The 17,535-nt window shown below is 39.6% G+C and overlaps 1 protein-coding gene across 4 annotated transcripts in view; it reads left to right on the top strand.

The window, feature by feature from the left end:
• The window catches only part of IL1RAPL1 (interleukin 1 receptor accessory protein like 1), a 1,174,742-nt gene that overhangs the window by 905,317 nt on the left and 251,890 nt on the right, over window positions 1-17,535 (top strand). For all 4 annotated transcript variants that reach the window (XM_075913279.2, XM_089774688.1, XM_089774689.1 and 1 more), the window contains one exon: window positions 16,887-16,961. In XM_075913279.2, coding sequence (XP_075769394.1) covers window positions 16,887-16,961 — 75 coding nt within the window. The remainder of the gene's footprint in view (window positions 1-16,886; window positions 16,962-17,535) is intronic.

The raw sequence follows: 17,535 nt of genomic DNA, 5'->3' as shown, positions 1-17,535 counted from the left end.
TAACTGGTTCGGTGGATGTGGGAAAGTCAGTGGATATTATATACCTTGACTTTAGCAAGGCTTTTGATACGGTCTCCCACAATATACTTGCCAGCAAGTTAAGGGAATGTGGATTGTATAAATGGTCGGTAAGATGGATAGAAAGATGGCTAGAAGGCTGAGCCCAGCGGGTAGTGATCAACGGCTCGATGTCAGGATGGCAGTCGGTTTCTAGCGGAGTGCCCCAAGGTTCGGTTCTAGGACCGGTTTTGTTCAATATCTTTATTAATGACCTGGATGAGGGGATGGATTGCACCCTCAGCAAGTTTGTGGATGACACTAAGCTGGGGGGAGAGGTAGATAAGCTTATGGGCAGAGATAGGGTACAGAATGACTTCGACAAATTGGAGGATTGGGCCACAAGAAATCTGATGAGGTTCAACAAGGATAAATTTAGAGTCCTGCACTTGGGACAGAAGAATCCCAAGCATAGTTACAAGCTGGGGACCAACCAGTTAAGTAGTAGTTCTGCAGAAAAGGACCTGGGGGGTTACAGTGGATGAGAAGCTGGATATGAGTCAACAGTGCGCCCTTGTAGCCAAGAAGGCTAATGGCTTATTAGGTTGCATTAAGAGGAGCATTGCCAGCAGATCCAGAGATGTCATTATTCCCCTTTATTCGGCTTTGGTGAGGCCACATCTGGAGGATTGTGTCCAGTTCTGGGCTCCCCACTACAAAAAGGATGTGGATGCATTGGAGAGGGTCCAGCGGAGGGCAACCAAAATGATTAGGGGGCTGGAGCATAAGACTTATGAGGAGAGGCTGAGGGACTTGGGTCTGTTTAGTCTGCAGAAGAGAAGAGTGAGATGAGATTTGATAGCAGCCTTCCACTTCCTGAAGGGAGGTTCCAAAGAGGATGGAGAGAGGCTGTTCACAGTAGTGACAGAACAAGGAGCAATGGTCTCAAGCTGTGGTGGGAGAGGTCCAGGTTGGATATTAGGAAAAACTGTTTCTCTAGGAGGGTGGTGAAGCACTGGAATGGTTTACCTAGGGAAGTAGTGGAGTCTCCATGCCTAGAGGTGTTTAAGTCTCGGCTTGACATAGCCCTGGCCAGGTTGATTTAGTTGGAATTGGTCCTGCCTAGAGCAGGGGGCTGGATTTGATGACCTTCCAGTTCTATGATTCTATGATTCTGTAAGACTATCAGTATATATAGAGTGAATAGGTTTTGTTTTATTGCTATCTGAATATTTTTGAAAAGTTTAATCATCCTCATCTAAAGCTACTAGAGCAAAGTGGAAGGTCAGGCACATTTGAACTTTTCAGAGAAACAGTCAGTCCTTTGAATCAGGACTGGGATATACCTGCACATAAAGCAAATTAGATGTAGACTTTATACCCAGATTCTTTGCCACTGATTTCTCATTCATTCGTAAGAGCATTGTTCCAAATGTTTCTATCTAGATGGTTTTTTACCAAAAAAAGAGTGTGAGTTTTTTACTAAACACAATTTAATGGAAAATGTCTGGTTTCCACAGTGATGTTTGAATTCTCCATTAAAATCTGAAGGAAAAAGAAGAGTAGGTTATGTTGTATCATTTAAAGATCAAAACAGAATGTCTTGTAATGGGAGTTAGATATCTAACTTGTTTAAGAACATTTTCAAAAATAGTATGTAGCTATTTATCCCTGAATACCTATGTGAATCTGACCCTAATAGTAAAATTGTCAAAAGTGTTTGTCACATTTTTAAAATTATTTTAGCATTTTGAGGCGTGAGGCCCATTGACTTTCAATAAGATTTAGGCCCATACTTTAAAAGCATTTTGGCATTGTGATTCTGTGTTGCAACACCTCCATGTTTTAGGATCCTCAATCTTTAAATCCTTTTTAAAAGTGAGATTTAGGTTTCTAAATCAGTTTGTATTTGCAATGCTAAGAGCGAAATCCCTAAATACCTGTAAAAATCTGAGACTTAAGCTTCTATGCAGAGCTGGGAACATTTCTGATGAATAATTTATAGGCTGAAAAATGCAGTTTGGGGCAACCAAAAACTATTGATAATTTCTGACCTGATTGGCTTCAGGTGGGAACATGTTTTCAGGGACAGCTTAAAAAAGCAGCGTGGTGTTGTCCATGTCCATCTATTTTACAGCCTTTAGGAACTTTTCTGCTACACTGACAAATTCCAAACCTTTTTTGGAATGAAACCAAGTATTTTTTTTGTTTGGTGCTTGCACCAAAAGATCAGTTATATGCCTGACTCTACACCTATGCGCTAAGGTCTCTTTTGAAAACAGAACTTAACCTTCTAAATCATTAGATACTTTTGAAAATTGTACTCTCTATGCCTAATTCACTTTTGAAAATGTACCCCAGTTTAGCTCAAAATGGTCCGACACATTTTTGCATGATGTTCTACAAAATCTTTAGTTCTTGACTGCAGCTTGTAGAAAATTTGCATTTCCATCCAGCGAAAATGTTTTGGTATTTTTGACTTTTGCTTTTGTCTCTGAACTTTGTGTGTGTGTGTGTGTGTAATAGAAAGTTACAAAATATTTTGTAAATGTTGAAAAATTCATTTTCATATATTTGCTCTAAATGAAATAATTAGTTGATTCAGGTGTGCAACATTATTTTTAACTAAATCAAAATGTTTAGTTTCAGCTTCATTTGACATTGAACTACATCTGCCTGACGTATCCTGTAAACTTATTTGAGTTCAGGTGCCTCATGCTTCATTTCTCTTTTATATCCAGCTTCCTAAACACACATCTCTTGTCATGCACTATGGTCATAGGATTCTTATAGTATCAGGGTGATTTTTGCCAGAGGGAAGACCATAATACAGGGGTGGGCAATAATTTTGGGCTGGGGGCCACTTCAAAAATGTTTGAAGTGGCCCTGAGCCACCTGAAAAGGGTGGGCCCTAAACCCAGAAGGGGGCAGGGCCAGGATGCTTTTGGGCTATCTCACACTCAGACCATGATTGGTCTGAGGGTGGGGGAGCCCCTTTTCCCTCCTTCCCATTAGGCACCCATGCCCCTGGCAGGGTGCGAAGAGGCTTCCCACGCTCCCTCACCCCCAAGCCTATCACGGTCTGGGGGCGGAGGAGCCCAGGAAGCTTCCTCCCACCCTGTGAGGAGTTCACGGCACTTTAAAGTGCTGTACGCTCATGCAGGGTGGGAGCAGGGTGAAGGAATCTTCACGCAGCTCCCCCATCTCCAGGCCCTGATTGGCCTGGGAGTGGAGAGGGGGAGCATGCGAAGCCGCCTCCCAACCTGTGAGGAGCATATGGCACTTTGAAGTGCTTTATGCTCCTCGCAGGGCAGGGGTAAAGTGGGAAGAGGCTTCATGCTCTCCCCATCCCCAGACGAATCAGGGCCTGGGGGCAGGGGAGCTGCAAAAAGCTTCCTTTGCCTTGCCACAGCCCTGCGAGGAGTGCACGGCACTTCAAAGTGCCATGTGCTCCTTTCATGATGGGAGGAGGCTTCCTGCACTCTTCTGCCCCCAGGCCAATCAGGGTTTGGAGGTTGGGGAGCGCGTGACAGCTCCTCCACGCTGAAAGGAGCGCGTAGCACTTTGAACTGCCACATGTTCCTCACAGGGCGGGAGGAAGTTTCATGTGCTCCTCTGTCCCCAGGCCCTAATTGGCATGGGGGCAGATGGGCGTCAAGGTCTCCATGGGCTGGATCAACCTGCTTGGCAGACTGGATCCGGCCCGTGAAGGCCCTTTTGTCCACCCCTGCCATAGTGCATCATTGGAGATGGAGTGTACCCAAGCTCCCAAGCCCATAAAAAAGACAAATGTATTCAAACTACAATATCTTTGAGGCACCATTGATGCTTCAGTGGACATAAATTAATATCAAGTTGATCTGAAAGAAAATGTTTCCATCCAGTTTAACAAGTAGAACATTTTTATGTTGAGAACTGAATCTTCCCCTGTAAAATTTTAGTTTTACAGAAACTACATTTCCATCAAAAATTGTGCAAAATTTCTGATCAACTGTTGTTTGAAGAAATGTAATTTAGTTCCTGAATGTAGAACCAGAAAGTGAAATGATGCAGTTTAATCTTTATTTTTCTACATTTCTTTTCTATATTGTTTTTTTATCAATCTCTCTCCACTTGGAAATTTTTTTCTAATTGTCATTTGGACTAGGTCCATTTTAGCAGAGAATTAATTTCAATAGTAATGTCATTGCTTTTGGCTTTCCCTTTTGATTTTTTTATCATAGAAATGTATTATATTGTTTACTTGAAGATTTACCCAGCATTCCTTGGGTCCTTCAAGGTAGGGGACCAGAGATGCAGGGCTGGCTTTGGGAAGTATGGGGTCCAATTCGAACTGTTTCGATGCAGCCCAGGCAGCTGGGATTTTTTTGTTCACCAAAAAACCCACCCACACACAAAGTTTGTTTGAGCTACAGGACAGAGTCTTACCTGCCAGCCAAACCCAGGGTCCGACTTCCCCCCTACAGCGCTCCCAGCACACTTCCGGGTTTAGGGCACGGGGCCCTCTAGCTTTAGGGCGCAGGGGAATCAGGTGAATTGGACTAAAGCCGGCCATGCAGAGGTGTGGGGGTGGGGCCAGGGCTGGGGGATGAGGGTATAGGGAGTACGGGAGCCATTAGATGCTGTGCTGGCTAAGCAGCAGCTCCCTGGGGCAGAGGTGGCACTGGTCGGGTGGTGGCTTCCCTCATGGGGCTGGCCTCAGCAGGGGCTACACTGACTGGGAGTGTTCTCTCCAGGGCTGGTCACAGTGGAGGCTGTGCTGGCCAGGGCAGTGGATGGGAAATTTGCCTCCATCCCTGCCCCTAGTGCTCCAATGGTGATATAGCTGTTTTGGTCCCCATCTCTGGCCCCTTGTTGCCCACTGTGGTCATTACACAATGTAACTGTTAGCAGTTCCCTCCCTTTCCACGTTATGAAAAACAACTGCATTTCAGGCGCATCCCATTTTCCATGCCAAATCAAGTCCTTACTTTGTTTTCAGTTATGAGGAGAGGAAGCAGCCTACCAAATTTGTTGGTCCTAGCTCCTACTACTTAGGTCCAGTTCTTGAACAAACAGGTGGATGGTCAGTAAGTCTTGCTCCCAGACAAACTCTTTCAAATAAACAGTAGATAAATAGAAGAGGAAATTTATAGTTGTGTAACTACCAACTGGGAGGAAATTTATAGTTGTGGAACTACCAATTCTGGAAGGTTTGTGGGTTTTTTTCAGAGCAAATCTTACAATGTCAAATCTCAGTGTGTTGTCAAGTTACATACTATATACACACTGATAGAAGAAGTAATATAACAGCATTCACCATATTAATTTTATATGCATAGCAAATTTTATTTAAAGAGAACTGGGTTCTCTTGCTCCTAGGCATATTTGTTCCCTTTGGGGATTATTTTTTCTTGGTAATTGCTTTTAAAATAATGCATTATGATAGACTTTGATATCATACAACCATGTAAAAATAGAGAAGTTCTATGGGGACTGGAGAGGAAACTACTATCAAGGTGGTTACACTTCAAACAGGGCTTTGGACAAAAATTGTGCCTAGTTAATTCTCCTTTGGCTAGACTTCTACCAGGAAAAACCATATGCATTCAATGTGGGTATAAGACTGTGTGGGGGGCAGTGACACCTGTGTGATCAATTGTGTAGCTATGTGATGCCATTTATCATAAACCTTTGCTCCATCATCCATATGTAAGGGGCCAGCTCCCAGTACCAAAAGGGGAAGGGTCCATGAGAAATCAGGGCCCTGAGGCTGACAGGGACAATGGGAAGAGGCCAACACTCCAGCTCAGCCTGATTGACAGATTGGACAGATCAATTGGAGAATTAGAAGGCCAGGTCCCGTCCTCCGTGTGAGCTGGGATTTTCTGGGTCTCTGTGAGGAAAAGGAGAGAGAGCTGAGAAGAGCAGCAGAAAAAGCAAGCTAAGTGGCAAGACAGGCCTGCAATGGCAATGTCATAGCCAGGCACACACAGCCTGAGTATAAGCTGCGCTAAGGGGCAGACCTGCAGTGACAGAGCCACACACATAGCCCAAGGAGTGCAGACCCTGTGGTGAGCAGCAGACGTGCAGTGACCAGAGAGCCAAATGGGTCAGAGAAGCAACATAAGGAGCTGAAGTCTGGCAAAGCAGCACAATCTGCAGCTGGGTGTAGTGAGCAGCTGGGACCAGCAAAGGGGGGAAAAGAGGCTCTGGGCAGGGACATGCCACCAGCCAAGAGGCCCTGCAGGCCAGACTTGGAGAGGGATTGTAACTCCAACTGGGAGAGGGATCCTGCTACCTAGAGCCTGAGGCCATGTGGTCACTGCCAGAGCAAGCATGTCCAACCTGCAGCCCCTCCTGCAGCACAGCCAGGGCCCGAGAAAGAGCCCTGGAACCTATAAGGAACAGATTCTGAACTGTCCTTACACTCTGCAGACTGCTGTTTGTGATGTACCCACGCTACAGAGCAGGACTATGTGTTCTCATTTAACCTTTCTCCTTTTTCCTTATTCTTTTCTTTTTAATCTGTTGTTTAATAAATTGTATTTGCTTTGAACTGTATGAAATGATCACTGGGTCAAGAAAGCATGCAGTGTGCAGAGAGTACCCCAGAGTGGGGACACCCTAGCCCCTGCCCCAAGTGACTACAAGGCTGGGGATTACCGTAAAATCGCGAGTATAATGAGTACCTATACATAATTCGTACCTACCTTTTAAACATCAGAATCCCAGAATAAATTGACTTGGGAAATCAAGTCACTGTGAGAGAAACTGGCCTAGAAGAAACAAGTGAGAGAGGGACTGATCTGAAGAACGGTGTGATGCTTTTGGAGCACAGAGAATGGGAGAGAGATGAAGTTTAAATTAAAGAAGGCAGAATGTGATCAGCATTCCGAGATTCCAGGAAAATGTGGATAAAGGAAACAAAATCTTGTATGTAAAACCTGAAATGCAGAGTTGTTAAATCTGAGCTCTCTAGAAGACTTGAAAGTGGGCAGAAGACAGAGGATACTGTTCTTCTACCTGGGTCTCATGACAGACATCATTATCAGAAACCTGAAAAAAAATACCAGTGAACATCCAGAGTTTATATTTCATAAGCTTCCATTTTCCAAGATCATTTTCTGCCCTAACTTTAAACAGGAGAAAGCTGAGGGAAATCACAAAGCTAATCAGAAGGTCAGAAATGTGGTATAGGTAGGATTTTTAATCTCTTGTTTAGCATTAAAAATAAATATTTTACTGTAAAAAAAATCTTAAGAGAAATACACACTCCAAGTGTCTTGGAGAAAAATCTAAATTACAGACATTACAAGGGGAAATTCCAGGTATAGTAACTATAGATAATTTGCTGAGAAAAATCATAGCAGATAGTGAAACCCAAGGACAGGATGATAGGAAAAGGAAAGACGAAAGTCTAGAGAACATACTGGCAATGGAAGAAGGGAAACTGAACAAGAGAATTCAGATACCTGTATAATTACCTGAAGATTATGCAGAAAGAACTTCATGAAGCTAATCAAAATGGATAATTGAACAGTAATTATTTTAATGTTACAAAGAAAATAGCATGAACTTTGATTTAATTAAGGAGGGCTTTACTATGTGATAACTGTATTCAGTATTTTAAAAATAGGGAAAACGTAAAGGATAATATGAAAGTACTGGATGCAGAAAGCAGTCTCAGGAAAGGTAAATACAGAATTTATGATGGTGCATGAATTATTGTTTGGGGATCTTATGAAGGCCAAGAGTATAATTGGATTTGTTTTTAAAGATAAATTTGGAAGAATGGCTCCCTCGGTGACTGTTAGCCAAAATGGTCAGTGACTCAAACCCAAACTTGGATGTCCCTAAACATCTTCAAGAAGATGCAGCTGGACAACAGGTGGATTATTTGATAATTACCCTGTTCTGCACATTCTCTTTGAAGCATCTCCCAGCAACCAATGTCAGAAGACAAGCTATTGAGCTATGTGGATCATTATCACCATTTCTCTGTTTATATGGTCATGACATAATAAATGGATATAGAGGAAGACAAAAAAATCTACAAGTTCTTACTGCAAATATATGTAGGCCAAACTAGAGACTATGGGACATATAAGGTACATCTAAACTACATGGCTCCGTCGACGGAGCCATGTAGATTAGTGTACTCGAAAAAGGGAAACAAAGCAGCGATTTAAATAATCACCGCTTCATTTACATCAAAATGGCTGCCGCGCTGTGCCAGTTCCACAAGGCATAACGGGGCGGTCGACAAGGGCTTCCCTTGTCGACTGTGGAATGTCCAGACTACTGCACTGTGCCGCCAAACAGCCGATTGGCACAGTACGGCAGCCATTTTGATGTAAATGAAGCGGCGATTATTTAAATCGCCACTTCATTTCCCTGTGTCTAGAAACCTCATCTACGTGGCTCTGTCAATGGAGCCATGTAGTCTAGACATACCCATAGGGTACTTCTACACAGCAGCATTATCTCAGAATAACGTCTGTTATTCCATAATATGTATAAGAGCATCTACACAGTCATCCCATTATTTCAAAATAATTTTGAAATAACAGGCAGCTTATTTTGGTGTTTGCAAACCTCATTGCATGAGAAATAAAACCTCTTCCAAAATAGCTATTTTGGAATAAAAGTAGTATAGATGCTCCACTGCTGCTATTTTAAAATAGCTCCTCCTCTAAGCCATTAATTATTCCCCACCGGTTCCTGGGGCTCTAAATGGAGGTCACATGTCCATATTAGGAGAGCCTGCCTCGGACTAATTTCCAGGCTTTCCTGTAGTGTAGATGTTCTATCTCGACCTAAGCTATTTCAGAGTATTAATTTCATTTGGTAACACCTTGTTCATGTGTTATAAGAAAGAGTAAATGTGCTTCTTATTTACTTCATTCACACCATTCATGATTTTATGAACCTTTATCCTGTCCACCCTTTGTCATCTCTTTTGTGCACCTTTTATAGATCTGAACCATCATTTTGGCCAACTCACGCAGTATGAAAGGATTTTATGCCTGAGCAATTCTACAACAGTGAATCCCAGTATGAATTAACATCCTTGAAAATGGCTCTTTTTTCACAAATGGGCATAATTTACATCCTTTATTCATCTCCACTTCTGAGCGAGGCCCTGTACGTTACATTGCTAGTAAACCTATCATTAACTGGTTTAAACATATAGAAATGGTTAAAAGATTTTTTTTTAAAGTCCATATGAGGATTTTCTTTCTTGCTTGGTTATAACTTGAACATTGCTGTTTTACAGTCTACCCAAGAGATTAGTCATATTCTGAAGCAGATATTATAGCTTACTGGACTGGAATATGTACCTTTTAGCAGTGATATTTCAACCATAGCAATGTATTATTATTATTATTATTTTATTTATTTATTACAGTGCCATTCTTTCAGTGTTATGACACTGTGGGTGTGAGTGCACTCATACACATATTTTAAGGAAATGTTTCTGACAACCAGCCATCAGTTCTGAACATTACTCACTCAGTTAATAGACTCTCTGATACCAGTGTAATAGGAACAGTACAGGAGCTAGAATAGAATAGAGCAGTACAGAAAAATTCTTTAGAGCAAAATGTTTTTCTCAGAGCTATATGGTGCCACTTTTCTGCTATTCATGTTGTTGGGGTTCTTTGGATATAGAAAAATGGCAATACTGAAGTTGAGACAACCATGTACATTTGAGAGTACAATTGTGCACTCGCTTTGGATTTTGTCCTGCAACTAAAAGTCTTTAGAGTTAAAATTCTTTTTTTCTTTATTAAGATCTAATTGTAAATCCATCAGATGGGAAGACTGATCCTGTAAAGATGTTGGGGTGATATTTCATTGTTCTATTTTAACTGTATATGCTCAGCATCCTATTTTTTTTAATTTTAGTTCAGACTTTATTATAGTTTGTGATGACAGTATTTTGATTATCTGAGCCTTTCTGTTGAGGGCCACTGAGAATTGTTGTATATGTTCAAGAAAGCTAATAGGAAAAAAAGAAGTAATATGTGCAGCTTTATAGCTTCCCTGAATTCACAGGGCTGGCTCAAATGTCATGTCAGCTTCAATTAGAAATGAACAGATAATGATAAACCCAACATCTGGTTGTACACGTGCTCCTCTCCCCCAGTATCCCAGCTGTCTTTGGTCATTAGGGGCCACATTTACTTAACGTTGAGAATTACTGTTTACAAATATTCCTGCATCTTTGCCTACATTTTGTATTTCTAGTTCCAGATTTTTATTGCTACAAACATTTGCATGATAACAGGATCTTTGTTTCTTAATCTACTCCTGCTGCTGCTGCTTCTCTTTCTTCTATTTCCAACTTCAGAATTGTTATTGTAGAAACAATTTTTGATGTCACAAAGGGGATTATGACTTCAGGAGTGAAATAAGCAGCAGTAGCAGATGAACTGTTAAGAAACCATAATCCTGTTTTCACTCAAATATCTTGAGTAATTATTTTTTTAAAGGAAGGGGTGATGAAAACTATGAGATTAAAGCCAGAGACAGAATTCTTTCTAAATACATGCTGTTTCACACCTTTTTCAAAACATATCATCATATCTTAAATCAGCCATGGAGATAACTAAATTACATATGGGCCCATTCCAATCATCTTACTGAAGCTTAACATACCTGATGCCTCTAAGGTGATGCTGGATCCAGCTGACCTATCTGTGAAATGCTGGATTAAATAATTGAACCAGTTTTCTCCAGGCAATTTTGCAGAATGTTTTTGGCAGATTGTTGGGTTGTCCATTTCAGGTTGGCTTAATTATAAATCTTGCTCTTGTGCAGCCTTTGCACTTCTTATATAGCCCTATATATAGCCTTTGGAACTTAGGTAAGCAGAGAAGACAAGCTATTAACATTGGAGTTTTGGAGGGACATTGGAAATTGAACATTAGAGGCTTTCCTTCTAAGCTTAGCATGAACTGTGATATCAAAATGGACAGCAATGAAATAGTGGTGGCAGTGTCCTGCATCAAATGCATTCTATTTCCTTCCTGAAGATAAAAGATACTTGGCTTGGAAGGGCAAGCTGAGATACTACTAAGAATAAGAAATTAAGGAGATCTTAGACAACTAGGTTCAGAAACCACCAGTACCCCAGGTTCAAAGAATAGAAAGGAATGTGAGAGAGAGGAAGTCAAGACACAACCCCGGTAATTCATAACCGCTAGAGGCAAGATATCATAGTGGCATTCCACATAGTAGGAGAGGGTTGAGGATAGACTGCAGTCAACAGAGACAAGAGAAGCACTCAGAATTCCACACCATTAGAGTTGTCCAATTGTCCAAGGAGTCAGACCATCCTTGTTGGAGATTCAATATTCAGAAGACAACTACATAGTGTGTTGCTTTTGCAGAGCCAGGAAATGAGATACCTCTGTAAAGGCTTCTGCAGTCTCTGGGCAAATATCTATTGGTGACAACTCATATTGGTACTAGTGACACTGTATTGTAGGATATAAAATGATTTCAGGGGACTCAGAAGCATATTGAAGAAAAAGAATATTCAAACAATTTCTCTGAGATTCTTCCTGTCCTGCAAGCAAAGGAAGACATACCTTCTAGAAATGAGTCAGTTAGACAAGTGGTAGGATGTAGGGTGTTGTTTCTGTGCAACATTGATCCATCTTCTCTAGTTTCAATGGCATCCCCCTCAAAAGAAAGAGACCAATCTCCTTGTGAATATGCTGGCTAGAGTTTTTTGAAAGGAGTTAAAATAACAGCAAAAAGGAAAGGATAAATTAAAAAGGACTCTATGAGCACTGAGAACTAAATCAAGATGTTGAGTAACTAAACAAAAAACAAAGGACGAGAAGTGAAGAAATTCTTGAATTTCCTATACATTAATGTTAGGAGCTGAGATAACCAATAAGAGGAATATGAATTAGAATTGCTCATTTATGAGCATAAATTTGACCTAGATGCTATAACTGAAACTGGTGGGATGTTTCAAACAATCAGAATATTTAAATAATAATATTTAGTAATGAATGAGTGGGCAAAAAGGGAGGAATGGTGCTCTGTCAAAAATAGTACAGGTTGTTTCTGACTCACAGATAACTTTGAAGAATATGATCTTCACTGTTTATGGATCCCTGTCCTAACAGATAAAGCACAAAATGAAGTGCTAGTAGCTGTCTTCTACAGTCCACTAAACTGTGATATCTTGGCTTTTGTCATGTATAATGACTTCTGGTAAGTGATGACTTATCTGTAGTGAGACCTATACAACGTGCATAACATACTTTCACACTATTCACATTTTTAAACAGATAACTTTCAGATATTTACCTGTTACAGTTTCTCTTATTTTTCTTTACAATACTTGCTACTTATGAAAGGTATATAACCATTAGTGTAGTTGTAAATCCTGAGGCATTTCATGCCTACAGAATAATCACTTCTTAGAGCAGTCAACTTGGCCTAATCTCGCTAGCATTAATTATACTAAGGAGGAGTGACTGCATCTGGAGTCTGCATCCATTGTGTCCCCTCTATTGAACAAAACATTCTTCTCCTATCTTGTTTGATGTCCTTTGCCCCATTCTTTCCATGCTCCTAGATCTCTGCCGTCATCCCAGGAAACAGCAGAGGGCATGGAATACTGCCTGTTGAGCAGGAACTCTACCTTGAAAAGTCTGTCTGGAAAGTAGGAAATATGTTTGAGGAACATGAGATCCTCTGCCTGTGTGGGTAGGGTCATATCCTGTCTACTTTAGCGACATAGAGAGGACATAGGGAGGAAGATGAGGGCTTCAAGAAGAGGGGAGAGATGCATTACCTTATAATTCAGTGTGGGAATACTTCCCCTTATGCTCAGGGGATTCCTTTCCTTCCTCCTCCTATTCAGTCCTACAGTGAAGTTCTAATGTAACACTAGAGTCATTACCCCAAAAATGGATTGCGAAGTCATGAACTAATGATGAATGAGCCTGCCTCATGAGACCTGGCAAAGTGAGAAGCTGAGCTGGAAGAAAACTTGAGAGATTCTGAATAGCTTGAATTAGAACTACATATGAATGAGTACAACAGCCCTCTGCTGCTTTAGAATAGTTCAGTTGTGTATAATCAGCCTATAAGGAAAGCAGATAATGAAGATTTTTTATTAGTTCAGTTGGTAGGGATATTCTGAGGTTCTGGGAAGGAGGAATCTGAATTCTCTCCTTGAGATGTTTGAAGGGGCTATGGAGTATAGCATGTTGATAATGGTTGACAACCGTGGAGTCCTGTTTGGGCACTGATTTTTTTTTACCGTAGCACAACAAACTTTGTAATACCAGTGCAAAATATGTAGAAAAGGGCTCTCCCAGTAAAATTCCTGGTGTATGTTCTATTTTAACTGTAACTGAAAGCATTTTGTTATGTTAACAGCTATTGCTAAAAGTTATTAATTTGTGTAATCTCCCATGACATTTTTGTCACTCTTTGAAATATCTATGAAAAATAAAGGGAGGGAAAAAAAGGTTTTATTTGTAAAACTGATTAAATAATACAAATACTGCAAAAATGCTTTGTGTGTTAAGATTTAGTGGTATGTTGCAAAACTTAGATATTGTTTGGGAGCAAACTTTATGAATAGGAAAATAAGGTGTTTAATCTGCTAAAGAAACCAGTTAAAATATAGGCTCTGTCAATTTCTCTTGTTTTTGAAGAATATGTAGAAGAAAATGTTGTACGGTTAGAGGACTAGGAGCCAGGACTTATGTAGATTCTACTGGGACACTATGGTAATTATTTGACACCTCCCCCTCAGTTTACCTGCCTGAAAATTCTGTAGAGTAGAACTTGTTAAATGTTTTGGCTTTCGAAATAGTCTATCCTCTCAATTAAGAATACATCCCAAAGAGTTTTCCCTAGATGGCCCCAGGTATTGCTGGTCTGAAGCCACATAAAATGTAACTTGTAAGATATGCATAGCTCCATTATAGAGCTTTTTAAACTCAAGGATTTAAAGGGCCTGAGCGCTCTCTGCTGCAGTAGTGGCGATGGCAGCCAGGAGCCCCAGGCCCTTTTGAATTGCCAGACCCATGGAAGTCGCTGCCTTTCCCTCCTTCCCCCTCCCTGTTGGTAGACCTGAGTATAGGGTTCCATGAGGAATTTTCATTCTTAGCAGCATAAAGAAATGGGAACTTGGCCCAAAATTGAGGCCCTACGGTGGATGCATTGTGGTTACCCCATTAAATGATGGATGTAAACTTGACTGCCCACAGAATGTATCTTCTTAAATGGCCATTCAGCAGAGTTATCCTCTTTGTTATACTTGTAGTTGCAATGACCAATTTATTATATACAAATTAAATAAATATTAAAACATACTTACTGAAGCTGCATCTTCTCTGATAATCCTAGAGCTGCTATAAGCAAGTCTGATGCTTCAGATAAATGTCCCTGGGCATAATGACAGGGCTTTATGAGATTAACATCCCTAATCCCTGCTGCACTAAAGTGATCTTCTGTAGTTATGGATATTTACAGAAAACTGCTACCTTAGCTCCTGCTACCTTAGTTCCAATGCCTCAGGGAAGTAATGTAAAGAAAACTGAAATGTGGATCTGTTGCTGTGTAACTTGGGTGCCTTTCTTACTCAGATTATCTCTACCAGTTACTATGATCTCATCTACACTTAAAGCACTGCAGTGGTGCCATTGTAGCATTTCAGTGAAGACATTACATATGCCATTGGGAGGACTGCTTCTGTCACTGTAGGTACTCCACTCTCTAAGAGGTGGTAGCTAGGTGAGAAGGAGAATGCTGCCCTCAAACTAGTGCTGTCTCACCCAGGGATTAGGTCAATTTAACTTGACATTCAGATACACGTTTTTCACACACTCAAGAAAAGTGGTTATACCAATGAAGTGTATAGTGTAGCAATGAAAGAACTTTGCTTTGGAGACTATTAAAAGAGATTGAGAACCTCAAAATAGGTACTGGTAAGTAAGCATTGATTTGATAATTTCCATAAACTATGGCATAGCTACATTTAAATGACAGACTTATAAGTCTTTAAAGAGCAGTTAACAAAGGTGAATGACTAACTTTGCAGTTTAAACCAATATAAGTACTTAAGAAAAGTCATATCCCAGAAACTTAACTTCTTTCTCCTCCCACTCACTTGACCTCCTTCCAGAGAATGAGACAGAAAGAGAGACAAAGAGAGAATAAATGAATTCAGATTCAACACATTCTAAAGTAATATACATTCCAGTAAAGTAAAGCCTTTCAAAAACTGTGGGCTGCCTAAGAGGTTTAACCCAGTAAGTGCAAAATGCATTTGCACAAAGGTAAAAGAACTGTTGTTGGAAGGATCTACCAAGATTTTGTGAATCAGCTGTAGCTCTTTTGATGTTTTTTAGACATAAAGACTTGACCCAATGCCTAAACAGTGATGACTGGGTCAGCATTCCAGATATCTAACCAGCCTGGCCCCTGACAGAGAAGTGGAGGAGAGGGAGAATCTGTAGAGAGGAAACTTTTTAAGTTCAGCCCCTCTTAAACAATCAATTCTGTGCTTGCTGCAGAGTTGAAAAATTGTTATGATGGATTTCAGGGTACATGGGTATTTGAGTCAGAGATCACAAAAAAGCATAATGAAGGCAAAGTAGCTAACTGATTATCTAAAATACTTCTACCATCATTCAGTTCACGGAAAGTGAGGAGACTCAGTAGGACAAACACATATCTGTGTGTATAGTGCCAACTCGATGCAGGGTGAGGAGTAGTGATTCTGACAACCTGGATGGAACAAAGATTATAAACTCATGTCAAATATGCTTCAAATCAATGATAGACCACACTATCTATTAAAGAATCTAAAATCAGTAGTCATTAAAAAGTAAAGCAACTCAAAATGTGTGAGTGTCTATAAAAAAGTGAAAGGTTTTCTTATGGACATATATTGCTGGTATTGAAGAAAAAAATGTTCCTGTGTTTCGGTCAGAGATCAGTAAAAGCAAGACTTATTTACAATAACAATAATTAATGTGGATTCGGTCAATTAAGTCGGTAGATGAATAAGATAAGAGTGCCAATATGTCTGCATGATTTGACGTTTGAGCTTTGCTTTTTTAAAAGAAAATAATGTACATAAAGATAATACGTTAGGGGTCGAACCTACAATTTGATAAGCTCCTTTTTACCAGCTGTCAAAAACCATCAGTGCTCTCAGACAGCAATTTGGAGGTGGTTTGTGGTAACTTACAGAATCAGACCTTATTGTGTAGATTGAAAATGCCTAAATATATGTCTAACTGCTCTAGTATTAAGGAAGACTAAAAATGGAAGAATATGTTTGTGGAAAATCTTGATACTTCTAAACTATTTCAATTTCCCAGATTTCAAAACTTGACTTGTTTTCTGACTTTTCTCAAAAGTGTCATTAATCCTTTTACTAATATTCTAATTGATATTTTTGTCCAAATTGTGTTGGAAATCATTAACAAACACCTTTGATTACTAAAAATTGTGGTTTCAGTAAACAAATATGTTCTCATACACAATTTTTATTAAAATAAATATTAAACATCTATAAACTTGTCAGATTTTTTTCTGAAAAAACAAAAAATGTTTGTTATGTTGTGGAAAGTTTGACAGATACATATTTTTGGTAAAAAAAAAAAACTTATGTGCAAAAATCCTTGACAAGATCTAAATAGTACCTTGAGTATGAAAAATGCTATTTATAAGTGATGTATTTATCTTACAGCTAGAAAACAATATACACATCATAACATCTGAATGCATGTACATAATCTGTGTACATTTTAATTAAATAAAGGGTGGCATATTAGATGACGTATGCAAATGTCAAACAATATTGTATAATGTATAATATCCAGAATAATTATATACATATGATTTCTCCCCTCTAGCACCACTTACAGATAAACCACCAAAGCTTTTGCACCCTTTGGAAAGTAAACTGACGATTCAGGAGACCCAACTAGGTAAGTACCAATCATGTAATGCTGTTCTTTACATTGTGCTAATGTCATCCTGTGTGAGAATGATTGATGATGATGATAAAGTTTTCTTTGAAAGACATGAAAGAACATTAGTGTTTTGCTACCTTTGTGCTTGGGTTCAATAAAAACATGTGTAGCATAATTCTCATAAGAATATTATTATACGTAAATATATATTAATGAATACCTAAAAAACGTGCCTTCCTATTTTAAAAATTTGATGATCTTGAGGATATGGAAAATGTTAATTGAGTTTGGGGTATCTTTCTAATATTGATCTGAGTCATAGGATTTTAAATCACATGTGCTGTTGCAACATGTTTATCTAATATACATGTTTATGGTTCCATGTGTAATTAAGATTCAGTGTAAAATTAAAACCTGTCAAGTTTGTTGTATTTCAATTCAAATTCCTCTGCAAGACTTCTTTTGCCTTGGGGTTTAGCTATAAATCCACAATGATACTTTGTAATTTATAAATATTTGTGAAGTCCTCAAATCAGGCAATGATAAGTTAATATAAAAGTGTCTGGCTATTGTAAGAGGTTTTGTGGGT

This window comes from Pelodiscus sinensis, chromosome 1 (assembly GCF_052426305.1).
Source record: "Pelodiscus sinensis isolate ZL-2025 chromosome 1, ASM5242630v1, whole genome shotgun sequence".
Taxonomy (NCBI): Eukaryota; Metazoa; Chordata; order Testudines; family Trionychidae; genus Pelodiscus; species Pelodiscus sinensis.
This window is presented reverse-complemented; position numbering and strand designations above follow the sequence as displayed.